Source organism: Scaptodrosophila lebanonensis, unplaced genomic scaffold, assembly GCF_003285725.1.
Source record: "Scaptodrosophila lebanonensis strain 11010-0011.00,11010-0021.00 unplaced genomic scaffold, SlebRS2 tig00000113-arrow-arrow-pilon, whole genome shotgun sequence".
Lineage (NCBI taxonomy): Eukaryota > Metazoa > Arthropoda > Insecta > Diptera > Drosophilidae > Scaptodrosophila > Scaptodrosophila lebanonensis.
Window position 1 is genome coordinate 1089797 of NW_022060575.1, and position 23374 is coordinate 1113170.

At 38.5% G+C, this 23374-nt stretch overlaps 1 protein-coding gene across 1 annotated transcript in view; it reads left to right on the top strand.

Annotated features, from left to right (window-relative positions):
* LOC115628331 overlaps positions 1 to 23374 on the top strand; it is a 52057-nt gene that overhangs the window by 23291 nt on the left and 5392 nt on the right. The window contains exons 5-9 of the mRNA XM_030524392.1: positions 233 to 349; positions 1390 to 1513; positions 6023 to 6377; positions 6566 to 7046; positions 7194 to 7405. Coding sequence (XP_030380252.1) covers positions 233 to 349; positions 1390 to 1513; positions 6023 to 6377; positions 6566 to 7046; positions 7194 to 7405 — 1289 coding nt within the window. The remainder of the gene's footprint in view (positions 1 to 232; positions 350 to 1389; positions 1514 to 6022; positions 6378 to 6565; positions 7047 to 7193; positions 7406 to 23374) is intronic.

Here is a 23374-nt window from a genome sequence, read left to right on the forward strand (position 1 = left end):
CCCCACACCGGGAAAGTGCGCAGCAGATTTATGGCTAACTGGTTTGTCCAAAAGTCTGAGGCGCATGGACGCGTGTGGGCACTGATTGCGCTTGTAGCTGTCGCCAAATTAATCAAATGGCATTATTATGCAAACAAAATCCTTCTCCAGCTGAACTAGTTTCTCAAGGTTTCGCGCTGACGTTTAAAATGCAATTAACCCATATTTTTTGTGTCTTGTGCCTTTCTTACAGACCACAACAACGGCAATGCCGACACGAATGGCGATGAGTGTGAGGCAAAGTTGCTGCCCGCCAGCTCCATCAATGAACTGCCCGAGAAGTTGCTGACCAGTGGCGTCTATTTGCCAGGTGAGTTACACACATGGATGAGGTGACAAATAGCAGGCATAAACTTTCCATTTTGCCGCTATGCATAATTACCGGGACAGTAGTTACAGTGAAAGCTCCATTGGGCGGACCTTAATTGATTCAGAAATTGTGTTCATTTCTAAATAACTACGATAATATAAAAATATTTAAATTTATACCCAAAAATGTGGACATTACTTATTAATATTGTATTATAAGTTTTAATTACTTAATCTGCAATCGGTATTAAAATAGATAGATATTTTTAAATTCAAATTCTACTATGAAGCAAATATTTTTAATAGCAGGCATAAACTTTCCATTTTGCCGCTATGCATAATTACCGGGACAGTAGTTACAGTGAAAGCTCCTTTGGGCGGACCTAAAGTGATTCAGAAATTGTGTTCATTTCTACTACGAAATAACTACGAAATTTTTAAAAATATTTAAATTTAAAGAAATACCCAAAAATATGGACATAATATGTTTTAATTACTTAATCTGTCATCGGTATTAAAATAGCGTATTTTTCGATCCGTTACAGTGGTCTGCAGGGATATTTCCAATTTAAAATTGTAATATCAAGCAAATATTTTGTAAATATCTGCAACTTACAGTTACTTTAGGTAGAAATAATGGGCGTTCCGACTTTTTCCGACTTTTACTAAAAATCTGTCTCCTTTCAAGTGCTCTCACTGTCCACACTCAAAAAAGATGCATAATTCTAGACTTTCACTCGAAATTTGCTTATAAATTGCCAGCAAGTCCGAAATTGATTTTCGCCTTGCACGCCCATCAAGACAATTTCCTGGAGAAATGCAATCCAAGACGCCAAGACCAACACCAACCAGTCTAGAGACGCTTTTCAATTTTCAATTAATTCAACAAAATCGAAAAAACAACTGTCGGCAATTTTCGCACATTTTCACACATTATCAGGCCAATTTATTGGCGACGACCACCCAGTGTGTATTTCTAACCAATACCCATAATAATAATAAAGACAACAACAACAACAACAACGTACACTTCCATTACAGGAACACGCACCCTCAAAGGCGACCCACTTGTAAGTGTGGATGCGGCTTGTGTTGTTGCCGCCGGCTTGAATTGCTACGAGATTGCCACAGTTTTGCTCTACTACAGCACCATACCGGAACGCAGGTGAGTGGGGCATACCATACGTATAATCGTGCTTATTTCGAATAAGAGGTGTTGGGGGAAAGGGGGAAAGGGGGCCCCGTCTCAATCAGCAGTTTAATGTCAAAGCAAAAACGCATGGGAATGGGCGCACAAGATGAGCGAAAAGAACGGGCAGGCAGCGAGGCATTTCAATTTGTCTGGCAAGAGTTCATAGACTCACAACAAGCAGCCCATCCATATTTAGTTATGCAAATGTGCAGTTAATGCTGGACAAGACGCTGGGAACGTTGGGAGCGTTGGGAACGTCGCTGCACTTAAGCCTTTAAGACGTTATGGGGCCTCAGCCAACAGTCGCAGCCAACAGTCTCAGTCTCAGTCAAAGCCTTTCGATGCCATCGTCGTTGTCTGCCCATCTGTCTGGCAGTCGCACAGAATGCATGTCAGTCAATTTGCCACTTTGGCTAAAAGGAAGCATGCAACAGCAACAGCACCAGCACCAGCAACAACAACAACAACAACACGTACATTGCTGCACTTGCATTGTGCTGAGAACTTTGGCATAGAAAATAGAACAAAAGCCTGAGCTAAAAGTCGATAATTTAAAATTCTAGGCAGAGCCACAGTTGCGGTCTTTGGCATTGCAGACACGTTGTTCTTTTTGTTTTTGTTTTTGTTTTTGGTTTTGGTTTTGTTATTCGTTATTCGTTATTGTTGTTGGGGTAGCGGGTGCACGACAATGCGGCTTCCCTTTGTACAGTCTGACCTCGCATCACGTGAATCATCACGGACGCGGAATTTCCAGCCCATGGTGTAGCACACAACAGTAATATTATAGCTGATTTGAAATTATTATAATTGGCTGCTTCGATCGAGCTGAACAATTTGTTAACTCGAGTAATTCGTACAAATTTTCAAAAAACTGCATTACATTTTGAATTCTCATAATATTAAATAATCAGCAGTAAAGCCAGATCACAATAATCATATTTTTTTCACACGATTACTTTAATTTCAATTCATAAATTAAAGAGCTATTTAATTAGTCAACATACTGTTTTTTTTTTTTTTTTTGTTCATGATATTTTAAATAATTTTAACAATTTGTGGCCTTAGGTGTCTTTACTCGTCAATCACTACTCCTTTGGATCAATAAAACAAATCCTTTTTCATTTGGAATGCAATTTCAAATTCCAATTTCCAAAACTTCCCCAAAAGATGTGTTCCTGCTTTTGTAAAACTTAATCAACTTTCCAAAACACCAAAAAAAGACAACATCTTAATCAATCACAGGGTCCTTCTGCAAATACCAAACGTATGTTTTGACCTTCGATTTTTTTAAATCCTTGTTATATTATTTACTTTCAGAATTACCGCTTTCAGACTTTTCATAGCCGCTTCTTCTTTTTCTGACTACCTAGGTACTTAAATAGTTTCTGATCAAATAACTCCAGGCCTTCACATTACCAATATCGAACCTACGCTGTCCAGTTTTATTATTCAAGGTGTGACTGTATTAGCCCCCCTCATGATTCCTCTATAATCTTATGCTGGAGGGCAGTTGCCGCTGGCACATTGAATGATTTTTCTAGACAGTTTCGTGACACTTTAAATTTATGATGTGAACTTTTTGTGAGGGTCCACCACACGTTTCCTGGAAATCTGTGAAATCTAAATCGACATGTGTTCACCATCAGTGTCGGGTCTAGGCTCTAGAGTTCTGTTTTGTTACGGTTTGCCATTAAGGCCGAGAACTCGTACGCTGGTCGGCATGTTAATTGATTCAATGCCAATTGCTAAAAACGCGGCCAAATCGTGTAGAGAACTTTGGCAAACATTTGCCGAGATCTGTGGTAGCTGCACATGTAATTTTGACGCATTAAAAAGTGGCACAAGTTAATGATTTGGATGTGGCAGTGAAGTTGTAGTTGGAGTTCGGCCGGAAAGCTGGAAAGCCACTCGAGCATTCGAGCATTCGAGCTCTGCAGCCATTGACATTATTTGCAGCAAAAGTATTAAGTAGAGAGAAGCGTTTGTTTGTCGACATGTGTTAGGTATTCATTAGTTAACCGACGACTGGCTGCTGCTATCTGCTTGTTGGCTGTTGTCCAAACATTCAATATTTGAGTTTTGTAAAGTTTCTCCAGTTGCACTGGCAGTGGCAGGTGGGGCAATGTCAACAGCAGAGATGTTGCTGGACACTTACATCACACATCTCGCATCTTACATCTGATTGCCAGCGAGGCTGACCCCAACGTGCTTAAGCATCGCTATAACGACTATATACGAGTATGTATATTACATATGCTTATACATACATACATACATACATACTACACATGTACATATGTGTGTATGTGCGCGCAATTAAATGTGGTTTTATGAGCTGCGCTTCTTGGAATCTTGTCAGGTACATGAATATGCATGCCTGCGCATAAAGAAAAGCTCGAATTACACACGGGCGGGCGGTGGACTCATGTTGCACTTTAAATTTTAAATGCCAAATGGTTTTTTCCTTTATTGCCAGCCGGCATTAAACTCAAAAGCAACAACAGCAGCAGCAGCAGAAAAATTACTAAGCTGACATTGCGTGCAAAACTTGCCTGGGCGAGGGTGGGAACAGAATCTTGGCCTGGGAATGCGCACATTTACAGTTACATTCTGGTAGTTGGGAAGCAACAGCAATCGTGTGTGGTACGTACACTCCACTCCAAGAAAGAAAACTCATCATATTCTGAGAAAATTTATTTCAAATTCATTGACGAAAGTTAGGGAGATTATTCCATTATTCCAAATTTTGTAAACTTTGTACTACTTTGGTAGAGCGGTTTACTAATTTAGTGCAAATGTAATGCAAATACAAGTACAACACACAGAAGGATTCGTGGCAGACAGCCAAAAGAATATAAATTCCGTGTCAGTATTGCGAGATGAATCGATATAGCCATACCCTTTTGACTGTCAGTCCGTTGCTTTGATTAATCCCTATTCTGCACACAAACACACTCAGTAACGCATAGATACATTCCCGATATATAAATAAATATTATTGAAATGGTACGAATACATATAGCACGACTATTTTACATTCTTTATTAAATATAGTTACTTTTAAATTAATTTAAGAAATAGTTTATAATTGATTGTCTTTTTTTTTGGGAGAGGGTACTTAAGAGGGTCTGCTCAAGTCTAGCATTCCATTCTTGTTTTAAAATCTTTCTGATCCCGGTCAATAATTTACATTTTAAGTGGACAAAATAAAATATGGGTCTGTAATTGTTTCTTGTTTGAGTAGAACATATATATGTACATATATATATATATATAGTAGAATTATATATTTTAATTATTATTTCACTGCCCTGCGCAGAATTGGCTGCGAAATGTGATGATTTCAAGTTAATATAACTATTTTACTAATATTGTAAATATTTAAAGATCGGAGCAATCCTAACAGGACATAAGTAGCCCAATCGGAGCAGGAATTTCGTAAAGTCCTCCCTTTTTGTCGTGTATAGGCAGCTTGTGTTTTACCAACTTCAGTATTTTTCAATTTACTCTAATAAATGAAAAGGAGAATATTTTAATATTTTTTAGAATATTTTTTATTTAATCACCCAGAAAATAATTGTAATAAATTTTATTTTTTTATTCCCAATAATGAAACTGTGAAGTATTTAAAATTAAATTCCACTGTTATCTTTACCATTTGCAGCTGTAAATTTATATTTCGTTATTAAATTATTTCTGTATCTGCTAGAAGATATTTCCCAACAACAACTCTCTGAAACATACCAAGCATTAATTATTTATTCGCTCAGTCATGATCAAACCTATCACAAGTATTAAGTAGTGTCCTATGTTTCCCACTTTTAGTTGCAGGTTTTTGTTCGGTCAAATTTTGGAATGCTATTTAACTGTTACTGTAGGCAGAGCAACAAAAACAGAGTGTGTGTGTTTGTGGTTGTCTGGCAGGTGGCACAGATTCTTAGTCTTTTGGTTGCTTCTAGCAGCTGAAGACTAGAAGTTGCAATTTGCCATTTGCCTTTGCGTTGATTAAAAGAGGCCACCAAGTTGTCATTTCTTGATTTACCTTAAGTTAGTGGCCATTTGTTGTGGCGGCTTGAACTGAACTGCCGCCTATTTGGTAGTCGCTGCGTAGCATGGACTTGGCGACGGGAAACTGTTAAGACCAAGTGCAGAGGCCGCTTATTGCCAATTAAGTTGAACTTGTTTTGGGCGTTGCCCAAGCGTTAGTGCCGCCGCCACCGCCACCTGCCGCATGCCACAGCTTGCCATTTGCCACTTGTTGTGCATGTGTTCTGCTGCCTTAGCCCAGGAAACCGCTCACCACCAGCACCCAGTGTGGTGCAGTTTGGTGGGCTACCTAATGCAGCGCGCCACATTTTACACCACACCACACCACAATTGTTGACGTTATTTATGCGGCTTGACCGTGCACTTCTATGCAGAAAGAAACAAAAAAAAAAAAAAAAACACTAAAACTAAGCTATGCGCATTTTGTTATTACAGCCAAACAACTGCAGCAACAGATGGCCATAAAAGCTACGCCAACACAACAGCAACAACAGCAACAACATCGCAGCAACAGCAACAGCAACCCGCCCAGCAAACATTTACCATTTTAATTGCCATCGAGAAATCGCAACATTTATGCGTAATCGACTTAATTTGCCAAAGCCTCAAATTGTTAAGCAAGCAAATCGGTTATTGTGAAATTTTGGTCGTTTGTCTCGAACGGAATTTGTTGCAATTGTGCAACGAGCGGCAGCCGCAGCCGCAGCAGCAGCAACAGCAACAAGAAAAGCAGAACGGCATCAGCAACATCAACATCAACAGCAACAACAAGGAATACAACGGCAACTTGGTAAGTTCACAGTTTGACCTTTTAGCGATTGCACAAAATGAAATCATTAGGGCTGAGGTTGACGCCCCAAACGGTGGTAGCAACAGTAACAGCAACAACAACATAACACCCAATTAACCCGATTTACATGGCCAAAAAGCCAAAGAACTTGGCTACTAATGACTCTACTACGACCTACTACCCAACAGGAGCAACAACAGCAACAACAGCAACAACAGCAACAGCAGCAACGAAAACATCGATCCACAGCTACAGCCGCGGCAGCAACATTGACGCCCCCATCGTCACCGCATTCAGTTAAATTCATTAGCATCGACGAAGTCACGACAAGTGTTGCGCCATCGCAGCTGCCGAGCAGCGTGAGCTTCAGCGTGAACGGCTCGCGCCTGCGCAGCGGCCTGCATCATCACGATGCGCGGAAATGGCGCGAGTTCTTCGTCCAACTGGAGGCGTTCGAACGGCAATGCAGTGCGGCCGGTCAGCGTTTGGTTAGCGCATTGAGCGATATACGCGCCGCCGATTTGCAGGGACTGCCGACCCGTCGACAGTTGTACGGACAGCATCGTGCATTGAGCCGTGCCCTCATGGATTCTGAATTGCATAATTTGCGCAAGCGTGGCGCGCTCATGCTGACACGTCTGCAGGAAATGGCCAGAGCGATCAACTCTGGCCACAATGTCAGCCACACAGCAGCAACGGCAACGGCAACAGCAACATCAACATCAACAACGACGACTGTTAACAACGCTAGTAATTACAGCTTTAATACAACAGCCCCGACAATAACGACGACGACGACGACGACTTCGACAACAGCAGCATCAGCAGCATCAGCAGCAGCAACAACATCGTCTCTGACGTCAGCGGGCAGCGGCAACGCAGACGCCGCCCTGGGTCTGCGCAAAGTGACGTTACTGTTCAATGAGGTCGACCGCGCCGCCCAGCGTCTCGAGCAGCTTACCGAGCAGCGACGCGAGCGTTTGCGGGAGCTGACGCGTCAGCGTGCACTGGAGGATGAAATTAATGAGGTGAGTGTACTCCTACGTTGCTCAGGGATGGGAAACGAATCTATCCGACAAATCCTAATTTAAGCCCGATTTGGGAATCCCTCCCTAACTAATGTTTAAAACAAACCAATACGACTATATTAAAGCTGCGACATTGATAACTACAAAAGTGTATGACTTAAAACGTTCTTTCTACAAATCTGTCGAATAGGGATACCCACATTTTTTGCCTCAAACAGACTATAGGCATTCAAATCCTTTCAACTACAGTTTAACAAAATAGCGCACAATTAGCTCCGTTCTTGGCAGAAAAGATAATCTTTCATCAATGGATTGTACTTTCTCCTAAACATTTTTAATCATTGATTTAAGTACATAAGAGTTTCGGATCTGTAGACTCCGATTCTTGGAGCTACACTTTTTTATACACGCGTCATATTCTATTTTCTTCAATATAAGCACTTACATACATCATAGTAACACCCGTTTTGGCTCAATTAATCAAACAATTTCAATACGAAATCACACCAGAGAATACTCTATTTAAACAAAATAATAATAATAATCACAAAATTTTCAAATTTCCAAAATTATTGAGTTTTGATAGTTATTTTGGAATTCATGATCCATAATGGAAAGGCAGCAGAGTCAAATTTTACCAACACTCATGAAAGAAGAATCACAGATCTGTCATTTATTAACTCTATGACCTACTGAAAATGTTATATTTATTCCTAACCATAACATATGTACTATACATATATCTATTTAAAAATACATTAGAGGTATTCCAATTTAAAAAAGTTGAAGAATACCGCAAGAAAATGCTGCAAATGTTTTGTTGTGTACTCTTTATAGATAGGGTAACCAAATTACTTTCTGCAAATTCGAGCAAATTCAAACTCAGGTTTTTTTTGTTTTCATACTTTGTATGGAGCAGATGTTCGATAGTTTACTTCCGGGAAAACTACGTTTATTAAGAACAGAGTTGATTAGAAATGGTTGGTAATTGAGAGATTGAGAGATGAAACATAAATTGAGTTTATCGAGCTTTCCAATTGTAATTACACTAAAAATATTTCACAACTTGTCATCCCTGGAGACGTTTATCCATGGTTGCCAATGAGAGAGTTTTGTAGCTTTTTTAGCTTACAGTTAGCAATTTTTCATGCTTGTCAGCTGGCAAGTGAGGCAGCGAACCAGTTGCCCGTTGTCCGGCTGCAGATACAAAATTTGTTTTTAAGTGATTATGCCAACATCAGCAACGGCAACAACAACAACAACAACAACGACGACGACAACATGCACAGACATGCCGCAGGAAATGCAAAATGCCAACTGCCAAATGTATCTGCCAGATACGAGTACACACACGCGCTTGACATTGTTAATTGAATATGTATTGCATTTAGTGTTGGCTCTTATTAATTTATTACGCGCATCCGCTCACTGTCCCAATGCCAACGCCGACAAGGAGCAACAGAAACAGCAGAAACTCTTCTCGAGCATTAGAGTCACGCCATATTAACGCTGACGAATTGAAAGCCAACGATTTTATGGCAGGCCCGTGGTCAGCACTAACACCCATTGCACAGTGGCTCATTCTTATTTCTCTGCTAGCAAAAATTGAAAAAAAAAAATATATAAAAAGTATTACACTTTTGAGACAATTTAATTTTCATCCATTTAATCTCCACAATTTGGGCCTACAAGTATTTTACAAAAACTCTGATAAAGTATTTCTAAAGAGATTGGTTCTAATAGTATTTAAATATTTATTAGAAAACCAACAACTTATCGCGATCTGGATTATAAATGAGCAAGGCAAATTAAATGAATAATATCCGCTGATTAACAGTATACCTCAGGTTACGATCATTCAACGATTTGGCTTCTACAAGTATTCCTGCAATGTGTAATTTCTTTAAATTAGAATATTCTGATTTTTAGGCTCCACCAAAAAGCATTCACACTTTTTCGGGCCTGGCGTAGCTCAACGAGCTAACAAGAGTCCCGCAATGTGAATTCGTTCCTGGGTACAGGGAAAACTCCCTTAATGGACAACTCTTTAATCCGGACACTCTCTTCGGCGGACACTTTTTCTAAAACATTTGATCGGTGTATAAAGTATTTAAGTATCCCCTTAAGCAGACACTCCCCTTGGGCGGACAAAAATTGGCCGACCTCGAGTGTCCGGCCAATAGAGTTTTCACTGTATATGACTCGGTTCGAATAATGGCGCCTACCATCATCGCATAAAAAGCATGACTTCAATTATTTGCAGCTAAAAAATTCTGTATGAGTGGTCTCGAATCTATAAAAAACTCAAAAACTTTTTCGCGTTGGCAACTCCGTGACGTACAGCCGTCAAATTAATAAATCAAAAACATTCATTCGCAGTAAGCTAGAATACCCTATTATCCTTTCAGTATTACAGGTATACCCTGTAATAAGTAAATTTAATAAGAAACTAAGAAAATGAAAATAAAGTGAAAGCCTTGATAGCAGGAACATATCAGCTCAACGGCTATATTTTCTAGAAGACCATTAAAATGTAATATTTTTAAATTACTTTGAATAGATAGAAAAAACAAACCACATTCCGGCTATTGAAAAAATGCAGAACTACTCTTACTGTATTTTTAAAAGCTATCTATTTAGAAATACAAGTATCTAGAGATGAATATTTAAGGATTAACCTTCCTCCCAATATCTGTCAATAATAATATAGTATTTTTAAATTACTTTGAATAGATAAAACAAAAAAAAAACAACACTCCGGCTATATTTTTAAAATCCATTTATATAGATCTACTCTAGACACGACATACTTGTATGTTATGCTAGGACTCGGATTCCTCCCAAAACCTATCATAAAAATTCACTATCTCTGCCATACTGTGGTGTGGCCTATTAAGCCGTACTACTTACTAAGAATACTAGTTGTACACTGTGCAACTATGCGTTAGTCTTTCATTAGATAAGCGTTCGCTCAACTGCCCGTTCATTCACTCTGATAACATAAACAGAGGCAGCAGTGGCAGCAGCAGCAGCAGCAAAGGCAGCAATTCGAATTCAAAAGCTTTTTTCGAATGCGGCTTCTGCATCTGCAATTGCATTTACAAATCGTTGCTATTTCCTGCTTCGAACCTCATTCCATTGCCGCGATGTGCTGGGCGAGCATATTAATTGACATGTTAATGGCGCAGAGCCCTGCAGTGCCAGCGAGAGATGCGAGACAAATGCCTTTTCATTATCGCTGCCCATTTATTTTGTGTTATGCACGGCCACCAGCTACCTTTAACCCAGACGGTATGCATGTGGGCACAATTGAGCCAAAGAAGAAGCTTGAGCTGCAACAGAAACTGCAGCAGCAGCAGCAGCATCAGCACCCACAACTACGGGTATGTATCATGGCCAAGCACTTTCGTTGAGTAAATGCGTTGTCGGCCTTATCTGCGGCAGCTAATCTCGCTTAATCAGCGCCTGTGACAGTTGCAGCAACGCCCCAATGTAAAGATGCCACAGCCGGCAGCAGCAAGAGGTGGCAGCGATGCAGGAACGCTAATGCAATTTCGCTGATTAATCACAATCATTTGTTGTGGGCTTAAAGTCGCGTGAGGCAGCGAAGACGACGACGACGACGACGGCATGAATGCGTTTACATATTCGTCATACTTTCGCGCTACTATTAAGTTTTGCCATTATTATTATTATTATCATTATCATTACCTACTACATATACGAGTATGCTGTTGTTGTTGCTGCTAGTTAACAAAAAGTATGTCAAATTGCTAACACGCAGCAGCGGCAGCGGCAGAAACAGAAAATGCAACAACAACTTTTGCTGCTAGATACTGCTGGTGTTAGCTATATACAAGTACATACTACAAGTATATATGGCTCTTCAATTTCATTTAATAATTTGCGGAAATTGGCATTTAACAATTTGCCTTAGCTTGTTAACCTGGACAGCAGCAACAACAAAAAATAATGGCTACTACTCTGAACTTTTTCACACGCTTTGGCAGCCAAGTGAGTGGCCCAACCCTGTTGCTCTGACCAATTGATAAATGTTTGCCATTTTTCTTGCTTTGGCCAAGGCAAAATTGAATTTTAATTGCCGACGAAAAGTTAATGAGAAAAGTGAAAGCAAGGTTAAAGAAATTAACAAGATTTGTGCGATGATTATATTCCATTGAGAGACCAACTACTTACGAGCAAGTCCAACTGCCAGTTTTCTAATCATTGATTTGAGTGAGCATGCAAAGCACTCACTCACTCACTCCTTCCTTCATTCCTTCCTTCCTTCCTTCCTTCCTTCAGTCATTCAATCAACTCATTCAAAAGTAGTTCAAAGATAAGCCAACAAGCTGTTTGCTCAACAGTATACCAAACGTATATATATATATACTTGTAAATATATATTCACTATGTGTGTGTAAGCAACTATTTAGCCACAACATGCTGGCAATTAAAAGTGTTGACAGCTACCAATTTTGCCTTGTTTTTCATTTTGTTATTTCAAATTAAATTTATATAGTTATGCATGTATGTATTGTACGAGTATGCGAGTATGAGCGATCGAACTAATGCTCCATCCATTAGCCATTAGAGAGCGCGTTCAAACAAGGTGCGAAAAAAGATGCCGCCACCTTCAGCGTAGATCACGAATCGTGGCTTGCTGCGGCCACCGCGACATTATGATGCGATATGCGATATTGTATCTAAATTGTTGATCGCCTGCATTACTATACTTTCAACGCACGCTGCGCCCAAATCCAAGCCAAACCAAACATACATACATACATACATATGTGTAGTGTACACTGTCCGCTCCCACTTCCACTCCCACTCCCGAGCCGAGACCGCAGCCGTAGCCGACATTTGCACAAATACGGCGACGTCTGGCAGGGGATGTCAGCCTTGGGTGTTGCCGATCTGCCTGTTATAGCCAAAGAGCCCGCAGTTGACGCGTTTTGCCCGATAAATAAATAAACGGCGATGTTGTCGCGCCGGTGAAATTGGATTTGCTTGGCGCGCTTTCTTTGAGCTTTTTAATTAATTTGCGCCTTGTCGGCGCTTTGTCGCTTTGTCGCTTTGGTGCTTTGTGCAATGAAAACTATGTTTAATTGTTTAGCGCCTTGCATTGCAATTGCAATCATAATTGGAGCGACAAGTTGGGCTAGGAAGCGGCAACAGCAGCACCTGTTGCCACCTGCCATCCACAATTGGCAACACTTAGTGTAGCAAGTACCGTGACTAATCTGGGTAGGCCTGCTCGAATCCTTCTTAAGAATTAGTAGCTGGAGTTTGGAGTTCTGTTTACAATAAAGTGTTTGGTAAATTTACTTAAATTTCCTTGCCTATACATTAGATTGTTCACCGAAAAGGTTCCCCTTCAAAAATCATCTTTACGAGGCATACAATTCGACTGCAATTGAATAAGCTCTCAAACTACTGGATCAATTTTAAGAACTCTTTCACTTACACTATGCCCAGTTAAAATATGTAGACTATATTATATTTGCAAAAAGAGATAGGGATCCTTACTAAAACGCCAATAATGTAAGCCAAGGTGTAACAAAATTACCTAATAAATTCCTGACCAGAATGCTTCGCTCGACACCGTGACTTATATCGAAGACACAGTCCATTACCCACAGGAATTTTTAAATTCTCTAAGCCCTTCTGCCCATCTTGAAAACATGTCGATTAGTCTAACTGTAATATCCACTTGATCTGCCCACCGTTCTAGCACGATCAGTGTCGGACTTGAAAGCACTTGTTTTAACTTAATTTCAGTCTCGAAATACTTAATAAATGAAAAAAATACCGAATGAAACCAGATTATTTCGTTTAACGAGCTTACAGATATAATTTCGATTATTAATCCCAAAGATATTTTAGTTCTCATTCTTATATCCATCTTAGTGGCGACTTTACTTTGATCATTCAAATGGTTTTATTACTCATGACCTTACGGTAAGATAATTCCACCATTTCCTAGAAATAGATACTACTCTCAGTATGGACCGTTTTTACTGTTATAGGAGTACTATGCCGATTGAAGTAATGTTTCTTATTCTCATAACAGCTTAATACATATCATTGAAAAATTCAATTTAAATTTCGGAGTTGATCAAATCCAGAAGATTTCTCATATTTCACGTTCCTTCCAAGCAATTTCTACTGTATGTACATGTTCTGCTCAAGAGTCATGTTTGTCAAAGAACATACGCCTAATAGTGTAAGACTTGGCAAATTTATGGCCCCTGACACTTGAACCTGTGTGCCAGGAATGCGGTGGCAACTTGCATAAATAACATCAGCAACAACACACACAGCAACCATACAAGTAAAGCGGCAGCTATGTCAAGAACAAGTTGCATAGAATTCGGTCATGCAGCAGCAGCAGCAGCAGCATTCTATGTGGAAATTGCAACCAGTACGGCAGGCGCACAAGTCAGCTATGAAAAATTAAGGCTTATTTAGTGTCGACATGCAAGCCATGCAGGCCAGACACAGTGGCTGTTGAGGATGCCGATGCCAATGCCAATGTCGAGGCCAAGACCAAAAGCGGCTGAGACATAGATAGAGGCAGAGGCAGTGGCAGAGGCTGCACCTCATCATCGCATTAATAATAACTGCGAGTATTAACCCTCTGAGCCATAATAAGTTTTTGTACATGCACAAGACTCTTCTCGTTGCGTCTGCTCCCCACCGTCTGATAATGCCTGACCGTTTACTTCTCTGACCGCCAGATGCCACATGCCCCGAGCGCCGACAACCAGTTTATGGCAACCGCTTGCAACATGTCATGCAAATTTTTGCAAACAAACAATATCACAGCTCGGCTGTGTCATCAAAGCGGACGTTAATCATACGTTAGTATGGCAGCCATGGCCGCCAGCGCTTAGAATGCGCCCCGCAATGCTCCCTGCCATTTATTTAATTAACATCGCCGACCAACAATGTCTCGGACTGATAATAGCACGCTCAGACTTAAGCGACAGAGCCGAGTTGTCTAGACTTAAACTAGTTCGAAGACGCTACTTTATTCATTTCATCATGGGATTTTTAGATTACAATTCATATTTAACAGTTTGCAAATAAAAAACTATTTAATAATTGTATTCAAATTAAACCTTGAGAGGCTAATAATTAATTTGCACATATGTTCAGAGATAGTTGAAATTCTTACGAAATTTGCAAAACAATTTGGCTTAGTTAAAGCTACTGCAAGAGAAATGAAGAGACAAATATTATAAAAAGATTTTTAGAAAGAGTTTCATCTAAAATATATATGTATATATGTTCACAGATAGTTAAAATTTTTACGAAATTTGCAAAACAATTTGAATCCCAATTAAAAATAGGAGTACGAGTAAAATTGTGATTTACTAAAACATATAAACATTTTATCATTTCTTGCTGAACCATTATTCTTTTCATTTAAAGTTAAAGCAATTGCAAAAGAAATAAAGATAGAAATATTAGAACCATATTTTATCAATTTTAGGTGAATCAAGTTTTTCTTTTTATTTAAATTAAAACTATTGCAAGAGAAATAAAGATACAAATATTATAGCAAGATTTTTAGAAAGAGTGTAATTTAAACTAGATTTTGCTGCTGTAGTTAAATAGGAAGGTTTTTTAAAGTATATATATTTAAATGGTTTAGATAGCTTGAAACAATATTTCGATATAAAGATGTCATTTTAATAAACTTAATCTGGATTACAAATTTTTTTTTTACAATCGGATGAAAACAGAAATGATAAAATACGATAAGAGACAATAATTTATGGACATCCGTCATTTAATCTCGAATGGCTAGCGATCTTCTAATATTTGTGCAGAAAGAGAGAACTTACTTTTGCAAACACTATTTTTCTACAAACTCTATTGAAATCATCGAAAGATTTTTAGAAAGAGTGTAATTTAAACTAGATTTTGCTGCTGTAGTTAAATAGGAAGGTATTTTAAAGTATATATATTTAAATGGTTTAGATAGCTTGAAACAATATTTCGATATAAAGATGTCATTTCAATAAACTTAATCTGGATTATAAATTTTTTTTTTTTACAATCGGATGAAAACAGAAATGATAAAATACGATAAGAGACAATAATTTATGGACATCCGTCATTTTATCTCGAATGGCTAGCGACTTCTAATATTTGTGCAGAAAGAGATAACTTACTTTTGCAAACACTATTTTTCTACAAACGCTATTGAAATCATCGCAAAAGCATTTAGATATAACTTAAGTTTAATATGAAATAATATTTAGTGGCTTGCGCTTTCAGAAGATGCAACAGCTTGAAGAAATTTATTTTAAATACTTTCTTCATGGTGTTAAAATATTCAACTCCTATAAATATTTTCAAAGATTTGCCTGTATGGGCGAAACTCAATTTATTTTATTGTTACACTTTATGGTTATACTACAATTTAATTATCAAGACGCGCACGGGTTCAACTAGGAGATCGAAATTCAACATTTTTATTGCAAAGGACGCAGTTGAATTAATTTAACAAACCTGTAGTATGCATAAAGGCCTCACAGCCCGGTACCCCTACTGCCCCAACAGGGGGGCTAGTCTGGTAGTCTGGCCGTTAACGAAACGTAATTGTCGTCGTCATCGCCAATCGCCCATTGACCATCTCTCGTTGCTCGTTGCTTGTTGCTCTTTACCGGTTGTCCATTGTCAAGGCGCGTCAAAATGTAACTGTCACTTTGGGTTTGACATGTTTTTTAACACTAATTTTACACGCATTTTTAGAAATCGTCAACTTCATCAACAGCTGTCATCATTTTCGTAGTCGAGAGTCCACACGCTCTTCGCGATGCCGTGCAGACGATAAGCTGCATTCACTGTCCCGTGTCCCCCCCCCTCCCCCCTGCCCACGCCACTGATCTCCATCTCTCCTTGCGGCAGCTGAGGCGGCACAAGTGCAGCATTAAAGCGGCTTTTCGACCAACAACAAACAGAGCCAAGTTGCGTGCAATATTGTCACCACATTAACGTCTTGGCCTTTTGTGGCCACAATTTATGACTTTGTGCGTGTCTCCTCTGTACGCGTGTGTGTCTGTGTGTGTGTTGGTGTACATTAGTTTGGAAAGTGAAAAATAAGTAAAATTTTAATCGCCTTTTGTCACAAAATTGTTAAACCAAATTGCTTTATTACGCCTGAAATGCAACCAATTGCGCCTAAGCAGGCAAGGCAATGCGATTCGCTTCAATTCCAAAGAGCAACACGTACTCGCAATTAGGAAAGTTTTCAGCACTTTAGCTTCACTTTTCCCATCTGCTTTGGGAGTGTTATAGCATAAGGCGTAAGGCCTGTTACTCTATGCAAATTCGCAGACTTCAAACCCTTCTAAAAATAAAAACCATTAAACATTTTCCAGCCCGAAACAGAACACTAAAAAGTACAAGAAAGCTACTACTACAAGTACTTCTATTTAACTTTGATTCATCGCTTAAACGTTTTCATTATGAATAAACAACAAATGAGTCGTTGGTTAGCAATTAACATAAATGTATACTACACATAATAGAAATATATTATTACAAATATATATATTATATATTATTTACAAATGAAGGGTTCAATGCATTTATAATTAATTGATGATGATGAATGACTGAATGATGCATATAAAAAAAAATATCGAGCCTTTAGGTAAAATGTTGTTGTCTTTATGGATTGAATACATAAAGTTTTGACCCAAAAATGTTAGTTTTTGTAATAAACTTTTTAGCTGATGTTGGTATTATTACACTTTCATAAGTATATACCGAAACAAACCGCAGTAGAGTACTTCATCATAAATCAGTATTTTCCAATGCGCTGATAAATGTTCCTTTTATCATTAAACCATACCACCAATCCAAAGTCGATAAAGTCTCCTACCATTTCTAGCTGTTCAATGGCATTAACTTCATAAGTTGAAAAGTACAATTGGCCATCCGTACAATCTTATCAAATAAAAGCAGACCAAGTGCTTATGTGAAGGAAAGTATAGACGCCTTACCAAATATATTATCCGCCTTTTTAAAAAAAATATTGCTTTTATATAATGTACCAGCGTATCCGGCTTGGGTTGCCACGCCACTGACTTGTAGAGCTTATTAAGCATTCCAATACCTCCTTCGCTTTTTATGGCTTCGATAAGGTCCTTGATTATAGTTGAGTACCCACTGTCGTCTACCTTTCTTCGTCTCTACAAAGGATATTCATGACCTTCTGTTTGTGTTTCTTGAATCAGATGTGGATGCTCTTTCAGGTGCCCTATTTTCGCTCACCTTTTCTTTAGTTTTTTATATCAAAAGATGCTTTCTTGAGGCATTTGTTTGATTTTGATTTTATTTACTAATGAAACAGTGACCATCAGATGAAAAAGTGACTGTCAAACAAATGAAAATGAGCAGATGAGTTGATTCCTTTTAACAATCGCCACAAAACACAGGATCACCCGTGGGACTATTTTGAATATTGCCAGAAAATTTGATCAAATTCGGTTGAGCGGTTTCGGAATCTATTGCGAACATACATACATACATTTTTGTCATGTCTTACCAATTAAAAATGGTATCGAGCTTCAAAATGTATTCATTCACATTGCAAATCTATTAATTAAATCTGACATAACAATGATACTATACATGTACCTTAATTGGTACGTAAAGAACAATCTTAAGTGCAGATATATATTACTTAATTCTAGAGTTCTAAATGCCATTGTTAATCATTGAAAGAACTCATAATAAATCCATTACACTTCTCAATGATAAACTCGTCAACAACATGCCTTTAATTCATTTCTTCTAAGAGCACCGTCTTCATTCAGTTTTATCTCCAATATGGCTTCATTTAATGTCTCACCCATCAGCAATCCATGGGATATGCTGTATAAAACAAATCCGACATGCTCCAGATGCTTTAGTCACACACTCACGCACTACTTTAACCAACTGGTTATCTATGCTATAATTTCTAATATGCTGCCATAAATTCAAATACAAATTACACGACATTGCCGCTAAAAACTTTAAAACCGAAAGATAAACAGTCCGCGATATGCGACGCACAGACATCCAGAGGAACAAATTAGCTAGACAAGTAATGGAAAATGTATATCATTTAAAATGTGCTTGCCATAAATTACTGGACATGTTACGGCTACAAGCGATCAGAGACAAAGACAGCGACAGCGACAAACCCAGAGAACCAGAAACAGAAACACAAACAGAAACAGAACTCAAAGTTGAGCCCATATTGTACTCGAGTGGTGGAGTGTGGCCAATGGAAATGCCAATAGTTAGCCGACAAATGGCAAATGGCGATGCCGGCTGCTATGATGATAGCAACAACAACAGCTACAACAACAACAAACGCAACACCAACAACTTTGTTAAGTGTCAAAATAAATTCGATATTGTGGCTTAAAAAATGTTTATGGCCCAAAGATAAATTTGCGACATTTGCGTAAATTACATGACAGCAGCAGTCGCTGCCGACGCCGATGCTTTGAGCCATGAGCCATGAGCCATGAACTGAGCGGAGCTACGCATGCGCAACAGATGCTCACAGCTTGGCGCTAGTTGACGCAGCTGTTGTTGTTATTGTTGTTGTTATTATAGTTGGTGCTGTCGTTGTAGGTGTTGGTGGCACTATTTTGCATGTGTTTTATGGCATTGCCGACCAACTTGTAAAACTGTCACATTAAATTTGCGATTCATTCCCCCGCAACAACTTTAACTACTGCTGCCCAGTTCTATCAGCAGCGTATCAAAATAGTTGCCTAGCTTTAGAGTGCAATCAACTCTGCGGCATATGCAATGCCACACAATCAGCTCAGTTGGCTTATCAGCCCAAACAAAAAAAAAAAGCAAAGAAAAGAAGAAACGACATCCGCAGCAGCAGTTGCAAGCAAATAAACATGAGTGTGTGCGTGTGTGTGTGTCTTCATTTGTGTGAGTGTGTGTGTGTGCGTGTGTGTGTTATCGCCGCCGATGCTGCGACTCCAATGCACTGGTGCATGCACTGTGGGATATATCGAAAAAATTGTTGATAAAAAATGGCATTTTACCTTTTTTGGAATTTGTTGGTTGTGGGCCATCTCTGGTAAGACTTAATCAAGCCCCAATGGAACAGACCATAAAATTAAAAAATACACTGCAAACTCCCCTAATGGACACCTCTTTTATCCGGACACTCTCTTCGGCGGACACTTTTTCTAAAAACACTCGATCGGTGTATTAAGTATTTAAGTATCCCCTTAAGCGGACAAAAATTGGCCGAGAGTTTTCACTGTATATATAAAAATGTAACAACAAAAATTCACTGAGTGTTCCATGTGATAATTACAATTTTAAGGGCTTTTGCGTATACATACTTTTTCAAGTATAAATTTGAATCAAGTGCGAAACAATCTCAATTTTGAAATCGAGACCATAAATTATTCGTCATTGATTTCAATCTTTCAATATATCAATATAAAGAAAAAATAAAAAATATCAATAGAAATCAATGATGTAGGGATTTATTTAGAAAACATGAAATGTGGAATTTTTCTTGATATTAGTATATACTTGTATTTCGAGAATAAAAAGATTTGTACCTAGCTACAAAATATAAGATTGCATTACGATATGTTTATATACATACATACAAATATAGATACCTAATTCTGTTTTTACATGATGGATTGGTTCTATAAAAAACCGTGTAAAAAAGTATGCTAAAATAGGTGATTGGTTCCTCATCTTTACAACTTTTTAAAATCAGTGAAAAAACAAGGATGTATGTTTATTTTTTTAAATCACATACATAATGTAGATAGGAACCCATATAAGAATGGGATATATAACAATTTTAATTTTCAAACCGTGTTAAATAAATAAATATTTTTATAAATATTTTTATTACTTATTGTCGTGCGAATTGGCCAGCAAGCTTTGGGCATGGCGTGACAATTTGGCATTTTTATTATTAAAGACCACACCAATAACATTTTGTATGATCCGGAGCCTACTCTAGAACAAACTCCTGGAAGCTGGTTCAGCTATGCCAGACCCCGCATAAAGACATTGAAGCAAATTGTTGATTGTGTTTACGAATATATTAATTGTAATTTTTGCTTAAATATTTCACTAAAAATAAGAGATTAATATTATATGTTGATATAAGAGTACAATGTACATTAACTTCATTATTTAAATTGATCGGATTTCTAAATTAATAGTCACAATTTCGTAGCAATATCTTTTTTAAAAAATAACTTATTTTATTCATTAATTATTTCATCAGCAGTAATAGGCTGTCGACATAGGCTATATACATTCAATTTCAGCTCGGAGAATATTTTAGCAGATGTATATAATGTCTATTAACTGACAGTCTATAAATATTCCATCATTCATATGTATTTTAAATGAATAGCATTTAGTTTAATAAAATTTCTCTATATACTTGTAGGTACATTTTTATAGAAACTATATAAAGCATCGACCTCCTTACCCATGGTTCAGTGCAGCGCAGTGTGTGGCGTTGAAGTCTTGACGCTGTCTTGTACAATGCGGCGGCTACTTTATACCGCACCAACACATCTGAACATCACTGAAAAAAAAAAAGAGTGAGAGGAGGCAGTGGACGGCGATATGCTCGCCTATTTACTTAGCTAAGCAAATTCAAGCATAAAACAAAGTTTGTGCCGTCACAGCAACATCGTCGTCGACGACATCGTCATGTGCTGCCAGCTGCCCGCCGCCTTGTATCTGTTGCTCCGTTCCCCTCCACAAGTTCCCAGTCTGACTCTCCGTCCCAGTGCCCATTGTTTACGTTCGCTAATTGTTTTGATTTTATTGAATTTCATTGAGCGTCGATGACGGGAAATTGAAAATTGCTCATTATGAGCATGTGAGCAGCCACTTGATTTTCAGTTGCGTTTCTGAGCTCTAGGCTGCAGCCCGCGAGTCGTTATCGATCGCTCTTTGTAATGAGCAGCACTAAGAGATAGTGAACAACAATTATACTACAAGTATATACAACAATGTCAACGCTTAGTGAATGTGAAAAGGCAGCCAAACATGTGGCCACTGGAATTGCCAATTATGTGCGTCTAAAATGAATCGAAAAGAGTCTTCGAAACATGGTCTATCTATTGATATGTTTTAAGACAACTTAAATATTCTAAAAACACATTTTAAAGAAATTTATTTATTTATTTTTTTTGTTTAACAAGCCAAGTCGAGAAGATAATAAGCTATGCTATAGGATCTGATAAAGAGTCTCCTTAATTATTTCTATAAATAATATTGCTTGAAATGTGATTTTTAGGATTTCAAGAGCTCCCCAAATACAGCGGCTCTTCACTAATTGACCTGATGGATCAAATTTCTTTCTTCTTATTAGAGAATAGTTCGATTTGGAAGGTTTCTGAGATCAATGTCTTTAGATCTATGTCATATCACATTGGTAATGTAACAATCTTGTATTGACTTTTATGCATTTTTAGGTTGCGCCTCTGAGGTGCTTTCGAAAGGAGTACGTAACTCAATTAGCTTCCTATACTTATCTCATGTATATAGAAAGTGTTACGAAAGTTAACAAATGCCTTTTTTAATTGAAGTAAGCACTAATTTTTGGAAATAAGGTACAACATTTGTCTATTAGTTTTCAGATTGTCAGTGCATTTCATAAAATATTTCATTCCTTCTTTTTAAGCTAAAAAGTAGTCAACACTTGTTATCTTAGTTGTAATATTTATAATTGTTGTTTCGAACATCAAATGCTGACAACATCTTAGCGTGGAATGGCATTTGTGTATTTCTCTGAATATGCAATCATCAATCAATTTATAGGCAAAAATTATGATAGAAGTTATATTAAAGCCAACCCACAAGCAAGTTGGAACTGAGATTAAAGCTCAACTAAATAGAAGAAGGCTTGCTTCTTTGAATGAGCATTTTAAGTAGTTAGTTGCCAGCTGATTAGAATGACTATTTCTTTGACTTAATGTGAAAATCGCAATGAGGTCAAATTCAAAATGATCTATTGTTTGCGCAAGTGGTGGTTACACACAAAGAGACTTGGGGTCTTAGGCTTGGCTGGCCAAGGGCCCAGCACAGTAGGCTGATCCGCCCTCACATATACAAGTATATATACACGTATGTATTCGACACTCCCGTTCTGTCAATGCAATTGTTATTCCTCTTCAAAACACACGACCAATGCATCATCAATGAATTAAGCCTCGACAGCTGTCCCTGCAGCGGAACCCACGCTGCCTAGACTGCCGATTATCGCCAACGCCAGTGCCGTACTAAAAGTTTCATTGAACCAAATCAATTAATTTATTTACGATTGCGTGTGGCAATCGTTGAGAAACAAATCTCACAAATGCCATTTCAGAGATGTCGCCGTCGAAGGCAATAAACATTTAAAAGCACAACTAAAAAGGCCGTTCACAGCCTCATGTAAACAATAAAGCAACCCGGCTAGTCATTACATACACTCACATATAGTATAAACACACATACATACTTACATACTTGTATATGTGTACATATGTACGTGTCGTATCTGATAAGTACAAAAAGCCTTAGTCGCAGTCGCTGATTGTGTGCGGCAACTGTGAAGCTGAAACTGAAACTGAATCTGGATCTGAAAAGTGGAGCGCAGGCAGTGCTTTGTGCCTCATTTCATTCATTGGGGAGGACGTGGCAGCCGCAGCTTGTGGCAGTAGACATGCCCCAAGAGCGTAGACATAGCCGTAGCCCACACCAAAGTAGGTGCAACCGTTTGGCATTATCTCGAAGCCAAAGATCGAAGACGGCAACAGCAACAACAGCAACAACGGCGGCAACAAAGACGACCAAAAACGGAAAGTGAACGCGCCGGCGCACGCGTGGCGTCCCAAAACAGCACTAACAGTGGTCGCTGCCACAGTCTCTGCCCCTGCCCCTGTCCCTGTC